Below are 16,407 nucleotides of genomic sequence, written 5' to 3'. Positions count from 1 at the left end.
CTGATCCATCCTACAATCCACCATCCTATGTGTTCCTACACCAATTAGCACTCTCTCACCTCTGCACCTCTGGATATTCTGCATCACTTCATCGAACTCACTCCGGGAATTCTCCTCCTCTAACTCACGTCCCAACTTTGGAGCATTGCTACATTGAGCATCAGAATTAGAAAGTCTTTATTCTCTGCATCTTTTTTCCAATACAAGGATTTTGCTGTGGTTTGTCAGTGCTTAGCAGACAACTTGGAATAATCATTAAATTTAAAAGAAGAATCAGGACAAGTGTAATTGGTTATGCCAGTTTCAGACTCATAAGTCAAACACTCTTTTCACCTTTAAAACATTCTGAACAAACTCTTCCTTGAACTCATACACCCTTTCTCTTCCTGTCAATACCATGATAGTACAACTTAAACCCTGCTCCAAAGCTTTTCACCTTGCTGCCTGTCAGCCTAGTCTCCAAGACATGCAACCTTCCTTCTCTGCATCATGTCAACCAACCGCAGAGCTTTTCCTGTTATCATCCCAATATCCAAAGTCCCTACACTCAATTCCTAGACTCTTGCCTTTTCTCTTCTCTCTCTGCCTCCCAACACGGCTTCCTAATCTCCTCTATGACCCACAATAGTCCAATATCCACTGGTACCCTGTAGGATGTCGTTACCAATGGCAGCCATGACCGATTTGTTAGATTCGTAGATTTGATTGGCATATTTGGTTTTGGCTCGTGTTTTACGCCGGATGCCCTTCCTGAAGCAACCCTCTGTATCCAGTCTTTGGACCAGCTCATAAAGACACTGGCTCATGCCTCCCAAAGCTGTATTATCACAAAATAATTGCACCTTTTAAAAATGTGAATGCATCAAGTCATCAAAAAGCTCACATTGGCAGATTCTAGTTTATGGATCCTTGTTCGACCTCATCGGTCATCTATTTTTTTTTTTATATTTACCAAGCTACGGTGCATACATCAATTTCTTTTCAAAAGGGTCTTGGCTCCATTGGAAATGTGTATAAATATTTCCACTCTGGCAAGCTCTGTTATAGTTGAAGTTCCCTTTCCAATTACACACAGCTTTGATTTTTTTTTTTTTTTTTTTTTTTTTTTACTCTGAGCTTTATAGGCTTATCTCTGCAAATTTCTGCTCATCATGTCTGTTTGCAACAGCCAGAAGGGTTATGCTTGCAATTCGTCTTTAAGGTTTTCGTTTCACAACATGTCTTTGCTGTTAATTATATTTTGGCCTTGCAAATCAAAGATGAGCTTAACCTAATTATCCAAAAGTATAGGATCAGAAGATAAATACTGAGTATGATCTCAATGGCAGATTTAAGATAATGATTAAGTGGTCACTGTAGGGAAAATAGCATTGTTTGTCTCGATCAAATATTTTTATTACCACAAATGTACAGTATATTCCCAATGTCTATGTTTGAAATCTGAGGGTCATTTTTTTCAAGGTTGCATCTAATGTCCATTTATTCCTTCCAGGATTCCGCAAAATCAGCCTGGACGATCTGCGTAAGGCCTACATCGTCAAGGACGTGCAGCAGTATATCCTTCACAGGCTGGATCAGGAGGAGGCCCTAAGGCAGCACCTCACCAAGGAGACCGCTGAGATGCTCAACCAACTGCACATCAAAAGCAGCGGCTGCTTCCTGTACCTGGAGCGAGTGCTAGATGGTGTGGTGGAGAATTTCATCATGCTACGTGAGATCCGAGACATCCCTGGCACTCTCAATGGCCTCTACCTATGGCTCTGCCAGAGGCTCTTTGTTCGAAAGCAGTTTGCCAAAGTGCAGCCCATCCTCAATGTGATCCTGGCAACATGCAGGCCACTCACAGTCAAAGAACTTTACCATGCTGTCTGGACCAAAAACATGACGCTGACCATGGAGGATTTTCAGAAGAAGATGGACATTCTCTCTAAATTGTTGGTGGATGGTCTTGGGAGTACTAAGATCCTTTTCCACTACAGTTTTGCTGAATGGCTTCTGGATGTAAAGCACTGCACCCAGAAGTATTTGTGCAACGCGGCAGAGGGGCACCGAATGTTGGCAATGAGTTACACTTGCCGGGCGAAGCAGCTCAAACCACTTGAAGTGCAGGAGTTTGCGCTTCACCTCATAAATTCCAACCTGCAGATCGAACCGTACAACCTGGCTCTTTGGATGGTCTGGAATGGAACTCCTGCGAAAGACTCTCTGACCACCTCAATACCAAGAGAGCAGGAGGTCCTGCAACTTCTCGTGAAAGCCGGAGCGCATGTTAACAACGAAGATGACCACGCTTCGTGCATCGTCCAACAGGCCCTGGAAAGAGAAGATTCAATACGGACGTTACTTGACAACGGGGCCTCCGTCAACCAGTGCGACTCGAGCGGAAGAACTCTATTATCCAACGCTGCCTACAGTGGAAACCTCGACGTCGTCAACTTGCTCATATCGAGAGGTGCCAACATGGAGCTGGAAGACAACCACGGTCAAACGGCACTTACTCTCGCCGCCAGGCAAGGCCACACCAAGGTGGTCAACTGTCTGATCGGCTGTGAGGCCAACATAAACCACACGGACCACGACGGGTGGACCGCGCTCCGCTCCGCAGCTTGGGGCGGGCATTCTGAGGTTGTATCGGCGCTGCTCTACGCCGGCGCGAAAGTGGACTGTGCCGATGCGGACGGCCGAACCGCCTTGAGAGCCGCTGCATGGGGAGGTCACGAGGACATAGTGTTGAACCTCCTTCAGCACGGAGCCGAGGTCAACAAGGCAGACAATGAAGGAAGGACCGCTCTCATTGCAGCCGCGTACATGGGGCACAGAGAGATCGTCGAGCATCTTCTCGACCACGGGGCCGAAGTCAATCACGAAGACGTCGACGGTAGGACCGCCCTCTCGGTCGCCGCTCTCTGCGTTCCAGCCAGTAAAGGCCATGCTTCTGTCGTGAGCCTACTCATTGACAGGGGGGCCGAAGTTGACCACTGTGACAAAGACTGCATGACCCCACTTCTTGTGGCGGGCTATGAAGGACACGTTGACGTTGTCGATCTACTCCTGGAGGGTGGTGCCGATGTGGACCACACGGACAACAACGGACGTACCCCTCTACTCGCTGCTGCATCCATGGGCCACGCCTCCGTCGTCAACACCTTGCTTTTCTGGGGGGCCGCCGTCGACAGCATCGACAGCGAGGGAAGGACCGTGCTGAGTATCGCATCCGCTCAGGGTAACGTGGAAGTGGTGCGGACTCTGCTGGACAGAGGTCTGGACGAGAATCACCGGGACGATGCAGGCTGGACCCCACTGCACATGGCGGCGTTCGAGGGCCACCGGCAAGTATGCGATGCCCTCATCGAGCAAGGCGCTCGCTGTACGGAGGTAGATAACGATGGTAGGATACAACTGATTCTGGCCGCACAGGAGGGACATTACGACTGTGTGCAAATTCTTCTGGAAAACAAGTCGTGCATCGACCAGAGGGGATACGATGGGAGGAATGCGCTCAGGGTGGCTGCTCTGGAAGGCCACAGGGACATTGTGGAACTGCTACTGAGCCACGGTGCTGATATCGATTACAAAGACGCGGACGGACGGCCGACGCTCTACATATTGGCGCTCGAAAACCAGCTGGCCATGACAGAGTATTTCCTTGAGAACGGAGCGAATGCGGAAGCCTGCGACACCGAGGGCAGGACCGCCCTCCACGTGTCCTGCTGGCAAGGGCATGCGGAGATGGTGAGGCTGCTGATAAACTACCACGCCGACGTCAACGCCTGCGACAACGAGAAGCGATCGGCCCTCCAGTCGGCCGCCTGGCAGGGCCACACCAAAGTCGTGCAGATTTTGATAGAGAACGGCACGCACGTCGACCACACCTGCAACCAGGGGGCGACGGCACTCGGCATCGCTGCCCAGGAGGGCCACATCGACGTTGTGCAAATACTTCTCGAAAACAGCGCCGACCCGAACCACGCCGACCAGTTCGGGCGCACGGCTATGAGAGTGGCGGCAAAAGGCGGACATTCGACGATCATAAAGCTCCTAGAAAAGTACGGGGCCACGACGCTCAACGGCTGCAATCCGTCCCCGGTTCACACTCTCGAGGAAAAAGCGCCGCTCGCCGTGGCGGGTAAGATGCAGTCGCTCACCATCAAGTCAAGTAGCTCGGGCAGCACGGGCGCGGGAGAGCTGCAGTCGTCCGGCCGCGGCCTGACCAACGGGCCCGTCCACGCTTTCAGTTCTCCGTCGGAATCCCCCGACTCCACGGTAGACAGGCAGAAATCCTCGCTCTCGAATAATTCCCTCAAGAGTTCGAAGAATTCCTCGCTGAGAACCACCTCGTCCACAGCCACGGCGCAGACCGTGCCCATCGACAGCTTTCACGGTCTGACGTTCACCGAGCAAATCCAGCAGCACTCGCTGCCCCGCAGCCGCAGCAGACAGTCAATCGTGTCGCCCTCCTCCACCACCAAGTCCGCGGGCCATCAGCCGCCGTCGCCGTCCAGCGACTTCGACTGGTCTCTGCTGAAACCGGGCCTCAAGTCGTCGAAGGGAACCAAGACCGGGAACGGAACGACGAACAGCAAGAGGGCGTCGGGAGACAAGAAAAAAATGAAAAACAGCGCTTCCACCCAAGGTCAGGTCCTGGAGTACGAGATGACGCAGTTCGACAAGAGGATGGCTCTCAATAAATCGGTGGCGAACATCGCCGTGAAGGACCCCCACTGTAAGATCATGATCGGGGGCCACATCCACCTGGAAAAGGGTCAAAGCCAGGAGCAGTTCTTCATCCAGCAGCAGGGCTGTTCTGAGAAAAAGAGGAACGGCATCATGACCAACCCCAACTATCACCTACAGGGTAATCAGGTTTTTCTGGGAAGGGTATCAGTTCCTCGGACTGTACAGAGCAGAGGCCACCAGGATGTTCTGGAGAACTATCCCATCGGGGAGACGGAGCTAAGCCTTAAACAAGCCCTGAAACTGCAGATCGAAGGCTCCGATCCCGGGTTTAACTACAAAAAAGAAACCCCTTTGTAGCCAGTAAGCGATACGTCGAAATAACCCTCCGATATGTTTGTGCTTGTCAGAGAAAAAAATAAATAAATAAAAATTGAAATTAAGGGTGAAAGCGACAGCACAAACGCTTCATTTTTATTTTCTGTTCAACTGCAACGGCAAGTATAGAATAACGGACTTAGTCCTTTCCGGATTGCACTCGACAGAACCGCCATCGTTAGCTGGATCCAATCAGACCTGCATGTAGAACGCCTCGAATTTTCCCTCGCGGACAAAAAAAAAAAAAAAAATCAGAAACCAGATCATTCTTGTGCTGTTGTCTTGAATGCAACATTAATCATGCGGACATTAATTAGAAAAAAAAAAAAAAAAAAAACAAAGGATGGAGGGGGAGGTTGGATGTGCCAAAGTAACTGTTTTCATCTGCATTGAAGAAAACAACCCTTCATTTTGTCCTCGCCGGCGGGTAATCTCAAAATACACACCGCCAGGGAAGATTGTCCATCGCTGCCTAAGGCTTTGCGTGAACTGATACTCGACGTGCCTACATCTGTTACAGCCTTCTTTGTGTACTCATGCAAACTACCATTTTAATTTAATATAATGCTATTTAATGAAACAGTGTATGCACTTTTTAAGAGTAAAATGACAGACGTGCATTTGTTCTTATTTACTTTGTATCCCATCCGTGTTTTATCAGCGATTGTCTGACTGAAAAATACCAATGTTTCCTTTTTTTTTTTTTTTAATTATTTTATATAATATTTGTCCTGTCTTACTTTTCTTTATTTTTTATTTTTTATTTTGTTCTCTCCCTCCACACTGACACCAATGTATCGCCGAGTACATTGTCACGAAACCCAAGGACGTGGCGGTGAGCAACGCCGCGCTGTCAATCTAAACAAACTGGATCGTCCACCTCCCTAAATAACCCGGATAATCTGCTAACCTCGACCGGCGTGCTAAAACCCTCATCTGTGTGTAACATGTCGATCGCTTCAGCAGTTTACTTCACCAGTATATAAAAGTGTATTTATTTCGAATTTTTGGAAGAAAGCCACTTTTGCTGCACTTTGTGTTGCATCACGCGCTACCATGGTGCTGTTATCAAAAGTTGCCTGCCGTTATAATTATAATTTTTTTTTTTTTTTTTTTCTTCTTTTAGACTCCCTAATTTGTTTGCTTTGTGCGTCGTGTATTGTTACAGGTATCTAAGAAAGAGGGAGCTTTGTTGAAAATGGAAAAAAAATTGTCCCTATGGGATTTTTTTTTTTTCAGTTTGTGTGTTATGTTTGTGTGTGTGCATTAAAAATATATATTTAAATATATTCTTTTGTGTACCGTCAGCAAATGTTTGGTGCTACATGCAGCAATTCCAAGAGGAAGCAATTATTTAAAAAGAAGAAAAAAAAAGTCAAAGCATTTGTCTGTCACGTGTACCCGGCCGCAATGCAAGAAACAAAATGTAACGCTTTGTTTCCTTATCGTCAAGTGGTTGATTTTTCAGTGATTTCTGCTGGATTTTCTTCAGGGGGGCATGACTCCAGAAAACCGAATAAAAACGACAGCGGAAAAAAAAAACAAACATGACAAGATCGATCACGCAAGACGCTTGTCTAATAGTTGCTTGTCTAAAATCAGGAAAGTCGTAAAGCCAAAGTTGAAACGACGCTAGCGGTCGCGCCTCCTCTCCGCGACGAACCGGCTTTCGGACGCGAGGGGCTTGAAACTGAAGCGGCGAGGGAGGGAGGGACGGAGGGAGAGGCGGCGCCGGATCGTGATGCGGGTCGGGTCGGTGGGAGGGTGGGAGGGTCGGGGTGAAAACATCTGTTTCTCATGAAGCACAGAGCTGCGTTAGCATTTACAGGCTGTCATATTTCTGCAGGCTTTTTCTTAATGTTAACGGCGAGCTATTTTTCGCCAAGAACCGGCGGTTGGTTGGTTCGGGGGGAGGCGGGGGGCAAAGGAGGACGCAGAGGTCGGGGTGGGAGTTGGCAGGGAGGTTGAAACCCATTGCACGTACAAACACTTCTAAACCTCGCAAAAAGTTCCCGGTTCGACTGTACGACAGTAGCTCAGCAGAAACGCCATGAAGGAATGGGGGGGTCTGGAAAACAAACTGTATAGTCTTATTAAGCAGTTCTATCATTCATCTCCACTGTGTTCTCCTTTTTTATCTTATTTTATTTTTTAAGTTGTCTGTCACCTTTGATTTTTTTTTTTTTTTTTTTTTTTTTTCCCCACTTTCAGTGGTTGGATTTGTAAATAGCTTCCAATGTACATTTGACTCATTTTAAAAAAGGAAAGGAGAAAAAAAAAGAATTCCTGTATTATATGAAGTGGAATTTTCTGATGTATATTAAAATGCTTAATAAACATTTGCTTTACTGCTGGAACAGTCTAGAAGTTTTATTGTTTGACGGTTAAATGACCTTTACATGACACTGAATTCATTACAGTAGGGGCCATTAAAATGTGTAGATTTTTTTTTCCAGTTTTTCCTGATTTGTTCACCATAAAATGTCCTTAATTTTAACAATTTTAGTCGACTCCGGTCATTGAGAGGTTTGGTTTGTTATCCAAAAATGCTAACTAGCTGGGAGTCCTCATCCCGTAGAACATTTGATCAATGTTACGATTCAGGGGAAAATCTTGGGGAAAAAAGATAAAAAACAAACGTCTGGAGATGCGATTTTGTATCCGCTAAGAAGGTTTCTCAGACGTGTTCCATCAGATCTCCTTCATGAGGAACAGTTACGTCACTTACTGACGGTAACGTTCGATTTTCACTTAGAAACAAAGAAGAACTTCATCCTTACTTATTGAGACGACCGTTCTCCGATCGGCAGGGTAATCGGAGCTGGATTACATAACTCTGGTTGGATGGTGAGGGGGGTTCCTGACGCCACAACATCCCCGTGGCGCCGGGCCATCGGGTTTCACCGAGTTCATCCGAGTCCAAAATGTTTCATCTCCACGTCGACAGATGAATCACAGACGAGGAGGGTTTGGACCAGAACCTGCGACCTGGATCTGGACTTACACCGCGGTTCAACTCCGTACAGGAAAGACCCGACTGAGACCGTAGAGTCAAATGTGTCTCAACTCTGTTTCATTGAAGGACAAACCGCTGTCACCAGGCAACCTCCTGTGAGGGCGCTGCTTCCTCGCCTCCAAGAGGACACAGATTTGAATATCAAATAGCGTTTATTCATTATTAACCGCTTGTTCAGCACCTGGGGTCGCAGGGATGCCGGATCCGATCCCAGCTTTGTGGTTGACTGGCGACCTGTCCGGGGTTCGCCCAATGACAGTTGGGATGGGCTCCAGCATGTGGTATAGATAACGCACAATCGGATATTTTCAATTGACTCTGTGACTTTCGGCCGAATTTCAAGGCTTGTTTTTTTTTTTTTTTTTTTTTGCCGGTTTCTGTTTTTGATCTCCGCCTCTTTTCTGTGACCTTTAGAATAGTCTGTTTGTTTTCTGTGATTTTGGCTCTGGGGGCTGAAGTCGTCCTGATCTAATCAATATTTTTGCACATTATAAAAGCACTCACCCCAGCGACATCACAACAAGTCAAACTCACGTCGAGGAGTGAAAGTCTGACATCCGGCGCTGCCTACTTCTCTTTCTCAGCTTGATCAAGGCACTCGCAAATGAACAAGCTACCAGAGGCAGGTTTCTGTTTATTTATTTTTTCCTGCTCTCAGTTGAACCACAAACCACAAGCGTGTTCTCGAACCCCCTCCCCCTCCAGTTCACTCAGTTCATGTCTAAAAAAAATTTCGAAAAAATATATCAATAAATACATTCGTGTTTACTAAACAAGTCTCGTCCTGTGCCGCCCCCCCCCTTCCTGTCAATCATCCCAAACCTCCTCTTCCATGCAAAAGGGGCGCCTTCAAAGTGTGGTTAGATTTAAAAGGCGTTCAAGTGATCTATCAGGATATGGTGAAGAAAACAGTCCGTTCATGTGCATATATATGTGTATATGTGTGTGTGTGTGTGTGTTAATGAGTGGACCATCTGGCCTGGTGATGTCATGTAACATGTGACATCCAAACCTGGAGGATCCCCCTCGTGAGGAATCTGCCAGTAACCACATCTGGTTCCTCTCCACCCATTTCTCTGCTGTGGAGACCAAACAACATGGCGACCGGAGAATCCAACCAGTCCGACTGCCTCGGTCCGTTGGCCTGCAGGCCGGCTCGGCCCGGGATTGGGGGGGAAATTACATGCAGAGACTGTAATTTTCTTCAAAGCTAGTTTAAAAGGATCCAATGAGCTCTCAGGTCATTTTTACCATGGCTTCCAGATTATCGTTATTGTTATTATATGTCTTTATTGTTATACATTATCATCATCATTATTATTATTATTATTATTATTATTATTGTTATTGCTATTTAGTGTTTATTCATTCATTTATTCACTGTCTGTCTTTTTGGTGTTTGGCCATTTTCTATTTTTCTCTTCATTTTTTGCTAATTAGCAGTTTTTGTTGGATTGTTTTATTTGCTGATATTTTCCTATGTAGGTTTATTTGGGTTATTTTATTAGTTGATAATTTGTGTTTTTTTTCCAGAGTTTTCTGTCACTTGTCTTACTATAGTTTATTTATTCATTTATTTATTTATTTAAGAATAAGAATAAGAACAACTTTATTTATCCCGAAAGAAATTATAGTGCCAGAGTTTCAAGTAAAGTATAACAATAATAAATAATAGTAGGAAGAAAGGAGAAAATTCATTATTTTAGTCATTAACAATTAATCATTTATTTATTTTTATCGTTCCCAGGGATTTTAGTCCAGGGGATTTATCCTCAATCTAAAATCTCCAACCCCACCCCTTAAAAAAAAAAAAAAAAAAAAAAAAAAAAAAAAATCTAAAAAGGCAGCTGATTCCTGTGTCCTGTGTAATTTTCCCAGGAGTGAAGCTTGAAAGAATGCAAACAGTTACAATATTTGCGTGTGTGTGTGTGTGTGTGTCGCAGTTTTATAAGCTGTAACTTTGACCATCTCCTGCTCCCAGGCTGCAGGAGAGGGACGGTTGGAAATGCTTATTGCTGGGAACTTGGCATCTTCACGTCGCAGTCGCAGCCGCGTGGATCGGTGCCACCGGCGACTCGGCCATGAAGCGGCCAAATGGCTCATGGAGGACTTTTCACAAAGGGGTATTTAAAGGAGTCTCTCCGTTCTGTAACGACACTGGCGCCGCCGTGCAGAACCCGTCCTCACACCCAGGCCTGATAAAGGCCTCGTCTCCTTAGAGCTCGGGCAGACGGATGATTCATTCCTACCCAACTCGCACAAATGGAATGACAAATGACGCCCCCAGACACAAACATACACACACAAAAACAAAATTCTACTGCAAAAAAGAAAGTCGACACAAGCGGACTCGAAACTTTTATACTAAAACGGCTATTGTGGTTAAAGAGGCTTTCACAACAAGGCACAGATATTGACGTTATGTCAACGAATGCATCTCGGTCGCCCATCGATGCCCGTCTGTGTTTTCGTCCTCCTGGAGGCTACGCTTGACTTTTACGTGGTGCTGGAAGTGTTTCCAAAAATCCCCAAATAAGAAGCTGTAGCCAAAAACAAACATGCTGCGCTCTATGCCATCGGTTTTATGCATCACCGTATTTTGCACATGGGGTGGTGAAGGGTGAGGGTTGTTGAGCGGCGTTGCAAGTATCTGCACACAACTAAAAGAAAACGTAGCCGCCATAACTCAAGAACACACACAATCACTCCTCTTCATGTAGGTTAGATTTATTGTCATAAAGAAAAAAGAAAAGAAAGAAGATCATGATGTTTTAGAGCATCAATCACGCTGCTCTGTTCGTGTCACGCAAACGCACCAGCGAGTCAACGGCGTCGCCGTTTGTGTATTTGTTAGAAAGCTAGAAGTTAGAAATTTCTACATTATTTTGGCTGCTTTTATTTTGAAAACTGGAAATAAGAGGGTAGTTTCAGTGGCGAGCACATTTGAGTTTGAGAGGAGATACAAGACGTACTTACACCAGAGGCACAATCTGAAATTATGGGGAAGATGTTCCAGTTTTTAGTTGTACGGTTTTATTTTTTTTTTCTACATCGAGTGTGTCTACGGACGTGGACGGTGTACAAACAGACCACACATGGCTTGGACCACAATCTATTTCCTGCAGAAGCTCAGAATGTCACGTTGCGCTCATCTCACCGTCCAATCAAAACCATCTACCTTGGCTTCCTGAGATGCTGATCCTTCATCTGAATGTAGGACTCGTCCTCAATTTTAGCCGCCGAAATGACCGGTTGCCGCGGCGATTCCCCCCGCAGCATCTCATCAGGGTGCCCGGAGGGAGCGTCATGAAATCCAGCGTGAAATCCGCTTGGACTCAGACATGGGTGAATTTAGCCTCCCTGGCCCCGGGTCAAGGTCGACGCGGCCACGGGAAAACACAGTTTTAGCATCAGACCTTTTTCACCTACCGCAAATTTACCGCCAAAGTTCACTCGGACAGAATCAGAGAGTTGTTTACCGGGATTTCCAGCGAATCCGAAGGGCGTGAAACTACCGCGAACATTGCAAGCGGAAACATACCGGAGGAGGAGAGCGTGCGCCCTGGAAATGTCATAGACATGTTTGCAATCAGGATACCCAGATCTCAACTATATCTCCAGCGATATTAAAATGAATTATACAAGATGCCGCATTCTGACTTATTTCTGGCCTTCCCATCGCTCTTGGAGAATCACATCCCATAACCACTAACCACCTTAACTTTCGACAACCGTGACGTTTTCGGAGTTTCCTTGTTGCCGCCGACCCGATCCCGCTGCTACGAATGCATGGTGATGAAGCTCTGAGAACATAAATCTGAGTTACAACTCAAATGAAAATTAAAGAAATTAAAAAAAAAAAAAAAAGAAATAATCTCTTGTCTCCCGCGGTAAGGATCTGGTTTCAGATGCTGGAGTGACAGATGGCCTGCGGAGGGATTTATGTGCTCTGCTGGCAGGGCCGGGCAGAGCCAGGTGGCCGAGGTTAGACGGCTCCCATACATGCGTTCGTATGTGACCTACGCACTGTATAATATCTGTTGAGTGAATGGTTATTTTGGTTTTAAAGTGAGTGCAGCCCGACGGTCTTTCAGCGTTTCGACGGGCCGATGTCAATGTGATGATGTCATTCATTCGCGATCGTGTCGAAATCTTCTTTTCGTGGCAACCGGACTTGTATTTCTTCATTTCAAGACGTTTCAACCCCTCATCTGAGAGGCTTCTTCAGTCGTTTGAACCGACGAGCCTCTCGGACGAGGGGGTGAAACGTCTTTATGTGAAGAAATTCAAGTCGAGTTGTTACAACAAGATGACAAAGAACCTCCTCGTCTTGCTCTCATGGACGGGGAGGCGGAGCCTTTCCCAGCTGTCGTCGGGAGAAATGATAATAATAATAATAAGAGTTTGAGTTTGAAAATTCCCTTTATGCGATTTGACAGGAATACGAGAACGCATAAAGATACTCAGCATAGCTCAGTGGCTCGACTCAGAATGTCAACATCAACTCGCCACGGTTGTTTACAGAACACAAAAAAACTCCCATCGCCTGAGTAGAAATAAAGTTGCCGGTTAAAGAAAAGAAATCAAATTTCACTTTTAGGCCAGTTTTAATCAGTGCTTTTAAGACCGACACCGGACTCTCGTTCCCTTGATCACGGGCCTTCTTTTTACAGTTCAACCAAATTTATGTGGTTGGGAAAGGAAATGTATTTATCTGGTTGGGACAGTGTGTGTTTATAAACACACATGAGACATCCGTGTAAACACACCACTCCGGATTGTAGCCGTGGGCTAATTTGCATCGGTACATGTTTTTAGTGGTAGAAGAAACCGGAGTACACTTACGCAAACATGCAAACTCCACACAGCAAGGCCCCGTCAGGAATCGAACCCGGGACTTTCTAGCTGTGAAGCAGGAGCTACCGTGCCGCCCAAATGGTAAATTTGGAAGAGCCTGACAAAAAGCTTAGCACAACTCATACCCTCGTGTTGTGCTTTGAATAATTTGGCCCAGAAACAAATAAACGTTAGGTAAAGGTAGCCCTCAAACCAAGAAATGAACCCTCAAGAAACAAAACAGTGGCAGCAACCTGGGCATTCAATTAACAAATGGGGCAGTGCAAGAGAGACTGGACATGATACACAACAGGGGAATTGAACTTTTACTTTTTAATCCTTCTCCTTGCTTGTTTTTGATTTTCGCCTGCCTCAGAAGACTGATCTGTTTTTGCAGGTGTGATCCAAAGGGTGCAGATCTTGCATTTTGTTAACGGCGCCGATCGTTTTGTTAAACTAATCAGTGTCACGAAAGTAGTCGGAGACGTCAACTTTCTTATAGAAGATATTATCTAAGAAGACATTAATGTCCTCTAAGGAGTAAAGATCTGCGCCTCATTGCGTCCGCTGACTGAAACGCTGTCCGACTGAACCTATTTCCATGCCTTCGCCCTCACGTCCACAAAATTTGACACAACGCCGCCCCACCTCCTCTTAAGACCTACATCAAGCCTCGCTCCCAACTCGCAAGTCGGTGTCTAGAGGAGACTGCAATGTTCTTAAAAGAAAGTCTGCCTTTTCTCGATCTGCCTTTTCCTATAAAGCCATCAGAGAATGGAATGGGCTTCCAGACAATCTAAAGAACATGACTGATTTTTACACCTTTACACGGGACGCGAAAAATTGGATTCCGGAGCACCAAACATGCTCACACTAACAATGCCAGACGGGTATTTTGCCATCAGATGTTACCCTTCTGGGTAAATAACCACTTAAATAACCACCCTTCTGGGTAACATCTGATAGCCCCCAGATGACCAAAGTAGTAATATCACAACAATATCACTTTCAACTTGCAAAATACATATTTTATTGCCTGTTTATATATTGTATAGTTATTTTATTGCCTATCTGTATATTTTATATATATTGTCTATTTTGTACAGTTTTGTATTTGTATTGTCCAGGACTACAGACAGAAATTAGCTATGAGCTACAATCTGGTACAAACATCTCTGCCTCTGTGCTTAATGTCATTGTACACTGTCCTAATAAACTTCTAAACAAACAAACGTAACTGTCTTCCCACCTATAACTGCAGTAAAGCTTGGCAGTTCACCTGTCCCTGCTGTCATCACGGAGGAGGCAGCCTCGATTCCAGCTCCGACCCGTTCAGCGACAAAAAACAGGGGTTTGCAGTGCGCGCCCCGTCTGCACCGGGTCCTCATTTATGTGCAAAGAGGTCGGGTTGACCAGACTCGCGGCACCGGTGGATGAAACCGCACCTGGCGCTGATACATCGGCAGGCGCTTGTAAGGCCGCGACGCCATCATTAACCGAATCGCTCTCCGATTCTGGCTTCCTGTGCGGACAAGCAAGCCGTTTGTGGCTCCACATTCAAAACATTTCCTCTGCCCTGAACTGACAAACACCATATAAGATAAGATAAGATAAGATAAGATAAGATAAGATAAGATAAGATAAGATAAGATAAGATAAGATAAGATAAGATAAGAACAACTTTGTTAATCCCGAAGGAAATTGTTGTGACAGAGTTACAGAAAATATAACAGTAATAAATAATAAAAAGAAAAAGGCAGAATTAGAAATAAAAATAAACTATAAACTATAAAGTGTCTCAGTGAAACTATAAAGTGTCTTAGTAAACAAGTGATAAAACTATAAGTGTCTTAGTAAAAAGGGAGGTAAGGAGTGCACAATAGTATGATAAAAGGAAAAATTGTAGTGTAGCTGTTATGAAATGAAATATTGCACAGTTCTGAATATTGCACAGTGAAATGAAATATTGCACAGTTTTTTGTTTTTTTTTAATAGTACATAGCATATATGAGGCATCTCAGTGCTTCACCCAGCAGGAGATCTTCAGGGTTTGTGACAACGCCTCCAAAAACATGAAAACCTTCCTCCTCAGAGACTGAACATGCTTCAGCCCTGGATCCTTGCACCTCAGGCGCACCGTTTTAAAGCCACCGGCGAACTTCCCAAACCTTTTGAGCTCATTTTCCGACAGTAAGTTTGGAAAGAACACAATACGCCGGAGACGGTGATCCGCGTCGAGGGTGCGGACATTGGGGACGCCTGCGCAAAGGTATCGCCGATGACCGCGCCATTAGCAATCAGCTTGTGGATGAGCGCCTCTGACTTCAGGAAGGCAACGACAGCTCGGTTTGTTCTCAACGCGCACGTCAGATTTTCATGTCCCGCCTGACTGCAAGCGGTATTCCCTCCACGGACACCGTGCTGTCAGGAGGCATTATCAGAGGACGCCATGTCTCCGATTAGAAGGAGCACGGGCGCACATCCCGGACCAAACAATCGAACGAAGCAATCAAAAAATCGCAAATATGAACAGAGAAGTGGGCCAAACGGCCCAAAAAGAGGCTTTCAATCTCTGCTTCCCTCTCGCACACCCGAATCGGAATAATAATAAGAACTCATTTATTCATTCAATCATTTATTCATTCAATTTTTATGTATCCCGCATCTTCTGCTCTTCTTCTGTCATAGGAGTTCACTGGTATTCAGTCAGTCACAAGGCCCACTATTATTATTAACATTAATCACTGTTTTTTTCATGATTATTATTACTGTAATTTCCATAGCTATAATTCATTTTTGTTTTATTTATTTACTGTAATTTCCGGACTATTGAGGACACCTCAATATAAGTCGCAGTATAGGCTGGCTGATCACTATCTCGGGCTTCCTCCTGCGCACTTAAACCGTCAAAGTCGTCTTCTTGGGTGTCAGAGTTGAACAGCCTCTAATTTCATCGATCCGATGTGACGAGGATAAATGTTTTAGCGGCTTGAAGCTCATTAGCCCCCCAAAAAACATCCATAAATTAGCTGCATCGTTGTTTAAGCCGTAGTGTTCGAAGCATGTGAAAAAAGTTGCGGCTTATCGTCCGGAATTTACGGCATTTTATTTTATTTTAATTTTATTTTATTTTATTTTATTTTATTTTATTTTATTTTATTTTATTTTATTTTATTTTATTTTATGTATATATTAATTATTTGTTTATTTCTTTATTTAATATTTTCATTATTTTATTATTATTATTTATCACAACCCCACCCAGGCTGGTATTTGAGGATGACAAACCATAGGGGTTTGGTTAGGAACTTCAACACATCGTTTGCATGAACTTTCAAATTAATGAGATTTGAATGCAGGGATGCAGATTTGAATAGAGCTATTATCGAACAGTAAACACTCGCCGCAAATACATATTTTCTGAAGAAAGGCTCTCTTTTCAAGAAGAAAAAAAAGAGTCTTTTAAAGCGGCGTCCAGTATAGCCGCCGATGGTGGATGAAGC

At 45.0% G+C, this 16,407-nt stretch overlaps 1 protein-coding gene across 1 annotated transcript in view; it reads left to right on the top strand.

Annotated features, from left to right (window-relative positions):
• ankrd50 (ankyrin repeat domain 50) overlaps positions 1–6,598 on the top strand; it is a 52,742-nt gene extending 46,144 nt beyond the window's left edge. The window contains exon 4 of the mRNA XM_086158245.1: positions 1,493–6,598. Within this exon, the coding sequence (XP_086014371.1) occupies positions 1,493–5,034 (3,542 nt within the window). The 3' untranslated portion in view covers positions 5,035–6,598. The remainder of the gene's footprint in view (positions 1–1,492) is intronic.
• The last annotated feature ends 9,809 nt before the right edge of the window (positions 6,599–16,407 follow it).

The sequence above is a fragment of the Fistularia commersonii genome, chromosome 13, assembly GCF_037954325.1.
Source record: "Fistularia commersonii isolate RoL2024-O1a breed Wild chromosome 13, RoL_Fcom_v1.0, whole genome shotgun sequence".
In the NCBI taxonomy this organism is placed as follows: domain Eukaryota; kingdom Metazoa; phylum Chordata; class Actinopteri; order Syngnathiformes; family Fistulariidae; genus Fistularia; species Fistularia commersonii.
The sequence above is the reverse complement of the archived record's forward strand: the minus strand, read 5'-3'. Positions and strand labels throughout refer to the sequence as shown.